At 41.5% G+C, this 5,330-nt stretch overlaps 1 protein-coding gene across 1 annotated transcript in view; it reads right to left on the bottom strand.

Annotated features, from left to right (window-relative positions):
- The window catches only part of BCAM (basal cell adhesion molecule (Lutheran blood group)), a 71,995-nt gene that overhangs the window by 27,275 nt on the left and 39,390 nt on the right, over window positions 1-5,330 (bottom strand). The window contains exons 11-13 of the mRNA XM_018561328.1: window positions 4,438-4,556; window positions 2,726-2,867; window positions 920-1,047 (exon numbers count right to left, since the gene is read on the bottom strand). Coding sequence (XP_018416830.1) covers window positions 920-1,047; window positions 2,726-2,867; window positions 4,438-4,556 — 389 coding nt within the window. The remainder of the gene's footprint in view (window positions 1-919; window positions 1,048-2,725; window positions 2,868-4,437; window positions 4,557-5,330) is intronic.

The following is a 5,330-nucleotide window of genomic DNA, read 5'->3' as shown; positions in this document are numbered from 1 at the left end:
GGCTGAGTCGAACTCCTTCTGCACTTCGGGTCGGCCGAACATGCTGAGCATGTTCGGCCGACCCGAAGCCACGGGAAGCAAGCCGATGTTTGGCTCACTTCACTTCAGGTAGGTCATTCACTCGGCTGCCTACGGCAGCTTAGTGAATAGACCCCTATGTGCTTGCCAAAACATATTGGTAAATTACCCAAACTGCTCCTAGTGTGATTTAGGTATAAGCATTAAACTGTAAGCTCCATTGAGAGACTGATGGAAAAGGTTCAGTATTCTCCCTTTAAGTGCTATTCCATTATGTTAAAGTTTAAATAAATAGTACTACATACAGAGTATGTAGTACTATTTCCATGAGCCACTGCCTCATAGGAGCTTACAGTCCAACAAGCAAGTGCCATTTTGTTCAGAAGCAGACAACTTACCAGGGCATTTTTTATTTGTGTGAATAAAACCCAAAGGGAATCCACAGAAACATAAAACATACAAATTCCATACAGATAGTGTATCAATACAGGATTTCAGCAATGCAACAAGGGTTCAACAAGAGAGTGCAAGAAAATAGCTGGACAAGGTTTCTAGCATGATATATAAACCACAGTAATTGGGTGACATTAGTCAGCTAACCACACAGAACAACGTTGACCTTGGGTTTCAATATGAAAAAAAGATGTGAACAATCTACGACGGAAATAAACCCATGACACAAGTTGGGTGGGAATGTCAGCTGAGATGACAATAGGGACACGGAACAAAGAGTCTTTATTGACCTCAGGAATGAAAATTAATCATAGGTTCATTCTGGCCATCATGGTGTGGAGTGACACAAGCCAACATATGATGTGGAGTAAATAACCTCAAATGAGGTTTAATGAAAGGGTAGGGCACACTATAGTGATATCAGTGCTGGCAATGTTCAGGCATTTACCTTCAGATCTGCTTGGTTCCAGGTTATTTTAGGTACTGGGTTTCCTTTTGCTTTACAGGATAATGTCACAGGATGTCCTTCTGATTCTACTTCAACCTGATGGTTTTCCATGTCCAGTTCTGGTGGGCCTAATATAACCCAAATAGACAAAATTTTTAAGAGATATCTCCCGTCAGCCATGTTCATGAAATTCTTAATTCTTAGTTTAAGTCAGCTAAATATATTTAAGATGCATCAAAACAAAGGGTGCAAAGTCCTATAATTAATTTTGTTTAGAATATAAAACCATGTCCCCTGCCAGCATGCTGCAGACAACGACCCTTGCTCTCTGTGTAGAAGCAAGGGTCTTTCTGAGTCAGACCTGCTTAGCCAGACCTATAGCTCTGCAATCAGCCAAGCTCATGCTCCTTAATGATAGGATAACTCTATCTGTGACTTATCAGGTGGTGTGTTGGACCTCTGCAGAGAGACTGTTGCGTCCACGCCAAGAGCAAGGGGTCTTGTCTGTATCATGCTAATGTTAACCCCGTTCTTGAGCTTTCTGAAAATCAGCATTTACAGCTGCCACCTTATGGTGCCTTCTATAAACTGAGTGGCCAGATTATTATGACTACCCCATCAGTACTTCGTTGGGCCACGAGATGACTTCGTTGGGCCGCCTTGTGACTCCATGAGATGTTGAAAGGTGATGCGAAGAATCTGACACTGCACTGTTGCCCTTCTGTTGTCTTCTACCAGTCTTGCCACTCTCTGTTCTGCCCTAACATTGACTAGTCACTGACGGCCACAATTCGCACGTTCAGACCCAGATTTTCGGCTGACAGTCCAGTCTTTAAACACTTTACCAAAAGCTGCTCTTGAACATTTAACGAATTCTGCTGTTTTGCTGATTCTCGCTCCATGGCTCCAAACGCCAACAATCATCCCACGTTCAAAGGCTGTTAAATCTCGTTGTTTACCCCTATCTTCAGAAACAAAATCACTTCTACTGTCGTGGTAAACAATCTGCTTCCCTATTTATAATGGTCTGGCCCTCTAGCAACTTCAGCGCAAAATTATAGCTAATTTGCCTACAAACGTCAGGTGGTCATAATAATCTGGCCACTCAGTGTATATCTTTGTCTATAGTCATAGTTTGTAAGGTTGAATAAAGACCAATGTTCATCTAGTCCAACCTATGTATGTAAGTGTGCGTGTATTTTTCTGGCTTTACAACTTCCCATATCCCTGTAGATTCTGCAAGAGAAGAAACTCATCCAGTAGTTTCTTGAATTTATCAATGTTATCCGCAAATACCACCGCCTGTGGGAGGCAATTCCAAACTTTCACTACTCTCACAGTGAAATATCCCTTGCGAATTCTACGATTGAACCCCTTCTCTTCTAACCTCTGCTTGTGTCCCTGGGTTCTCAATACAGTTTTAGGATTAAACAGTTTATTCCTAATATTGGGGTCCCCATTGATGATTTTGAAGACGGCAATAAGGTCCCCTCTTAATCGCCTCTTTTCTAAGGTGAATAAGTTAAGATTTTGAATGTGGTCTTCATAACTCAGGCCTTCAAACCCTTTAATTAATGTTGTAGCCCTTTTCGGAACTCTCTCCAGTTCCAGGACGTCCCTCCTGAGAGTTAGCGACCAGAACTGTACCGCATACTCAAGATGGGGCTGATATAGTCTACTGGCTTTAAGACCAGTTCATAGCCACTTTACATGGAAGCAACAGAAATCTGAACACGGGTAGAGAAAAAAAATGTAATGGCATCACTGATTGTTTGCATGCATAGAACCCTGCAACTGCAGTCTCACCTTCCACAGTGATAGTGACACTCTGCTCTTTGTGTAATCCTGGCACTGAGGGAACATCAGCTTCACATGTATAAATGCCAGAATTGGAATATGTCACTTCTTTCAATCTATGTCTGCTGCTTTTAGAGACAACAACATCACCCTGCAATACAGAGAACAAGAAGGTACATACAGTATTAAATATACTACTAAAAGAAGTGTATGAATTTCCAACATGAAAAGAAACAAAGTCTGCAGCACTCATGTAAAAAAAAAAACTTTTACACATTTATTGTGTAGACAGTGTCAAGGATGGCAAAGAATACAGATGTTATGGGGAGACACTGTGTCCCTTTCTCAAGGCAACATAGCGACATCTAGGTTCACTACGATGCCTTGAGGAAGGGACCCTGCATGGCTGAAACGTTGGTATTCTTCGATGCTGTTGATTCTTTGAGGTGTGAAATACATTTACTTGGCATACTGGTGACTTTGCAAAGTAAGGTGCCATACCAGAACTAGAAAAGAACAAACAATCACTTACCGCTTACTTAAAGGTCAAATACTGAGGGGTACAGCTTGGAAATTTGGACTTTATTGTGTATTTGCAACATGACTAATGTGGTCACAGGAACGGGAGGATAAAGTATCAAAGTGAAACTGATGTGGCCTAAAAGGTAACAACAGTGCTGAAGTGTAAGTGGTGCCCACAAGTACCTGTGTTAGTCTTCAAATTGATCTATTTATGTCTGTGGAGCCACTCAGCTCTAAAGCCCAGTCAGTACACGATGCCTCAAGATTCAGTTGAAGTGGACCTTTACCCCCTTTTACTAAAAATCTGCATGCTGATTTAAACTCATCTTACATTCATTAGCTAAACAAACTTGTTTTTAATTCACCTACAGAAAGAGCTCATCTACTTCCTGGTCCAGTTTTGGCACAAATGATGTAAGTGCAAAAGCATTGCGTCTTGGGAAGGTTACATCAGCAGAGCATTGCTGGGAAATCTCATCTGTAATCTCATGAGATCTCAGGGAAAGGTATTTTCCTCTCCTGAGATGATGTGTATGGTCACATGTCCTAGTCACATGTCTAGTCACATGTCTAGTCACATGTGCCAGAGTTCAAGGAAGTAAATGGAGAGCTAGTAATCTGCCCCTAGTAAACATGGCCGCTGTCAGAAGACTGGGGAAGGGAAAGAGAAATACGCTATGCAAAGAATACAAAGCCGGCAATTCTCTAGAAGTATGTGTTTGTCGATCGTCATTACTAAACATTTCTAAAGGTGTGTTTGTTGTTATTTTTAAGATATGGGTAAAGGTCCGCTTTAAGTTATTCTTTGAACTAAGACCCACTAGTTCTCATCCAAATCTTAAGTGATAGAGTTCCTATTGCCCACTGAAGTCCTGTCGTTAGACCACTGAATGACAGGGGTGGATCTGGTGCTAAGAAGGGGTAGGCCTTAATTTTTACTTGGGCAGAAGTCGAGGTCCTATATACAGCCAAGGCTTAACATCCAAAGGTGATCTACAGGGCTGCAGTTATAGATTTAAAGACAAATCCAGGTAGTTTAGAGATGGCTCTACTTGGTTCCCAACTGGCTAAGTCATATTCCTGTCACCAAGTCACATTTCTAATATAAATGCGTCAGGGCCCCTTCTTGTGAATGTTGCAGTCATACATATCATGTATCAATTGCTGTTCCAGAGACAAGGCTTATCTAGTGACCGTACCTTCTTCCAGATCAGGTCAGGTTTTTCTGAGCCATCACAAGAGCAGAACAATTGGACATCTGTCCCAAGTGAAGCTTTAAACTCTTCTTCTCCTGGGATGACAGTCACAGGGTTTAGATCTGTGAAGGAGAGATTAAACAGAACAGAGTAAATGCTAGACCTAGACTGGAAAGCTGACAGCAATGGCAGTTCTCAAAAGGGCTGATGACTGTTCCAAGTAGTAGATGTTCCTGCTGAGCTTTAATTGACCTGGTTTACAAAGGTAGGAATGTGAACACCTTGGAAAGTCATTGCTGTAGAAGTTGTGAGATTTTAATGAGGGTGGAAAATGTGAAGCTATATATCAGCCTTGTGTTATGGATACTGAGATACTGAATGACATTCAAACCCAATGCACCTAAAGCTGGGTAAAGATGGAGCGAATCTTTGCCAGAATTGGCCCGAAATTCACTACGTTGGTGACCCTATTCCATAAGCAGAAGTTGATGGTTAGATTGACTTTTGCTGAAGGGAATATGTTGAAAAACCTTTGGCCATAGGATGCTTGCAGCCATTCAGCTGTAAGCACCATTTGGCCACTGTCAGAATACAGTGGAAACATCGGTGGGATTGTCCATTATGTTGCTTAGCGTGGATGAAGAATTTTTTAATATTTTCTTTGTCCAGCCTGAGGGTTGACCAAAGAACGAAGAAAATATAACAGTGCATACCCTATTTAACTCTCCCACCACAACCTAACCTTAAAGCACTGCCACAGTAAAAGGAAGACAATGCAAAATAACAAAGGAAACAAATAGCCTGGGCCAATCATGGACATCATAATACCTTCCCCCTATCACCCAGGTCAACCCCCTTCATCACTAATAAAATAAAAAATAAAATAAAAATAAATA

This window comes from Nanorana parkeri, unplaced genomic scaffold (assembly GCF_000935625.1).
Source record: "Nanorana parkeri isolate BGI_ZX_2015 unplaced genomic scaffold, ASM93562v1 scaffold517, whole genome shotgun sequence".
In the NCBI taxonomy this organism is placed as follows: Eukaryota; Metazoa; Chordata; class Amphibia; order Anura; family Dicroglossidae; genus Nanorana; species Nanorana parkeri.
This window is presented reverse-complemented; position numbering and strand designations above follow the sequence as displayed.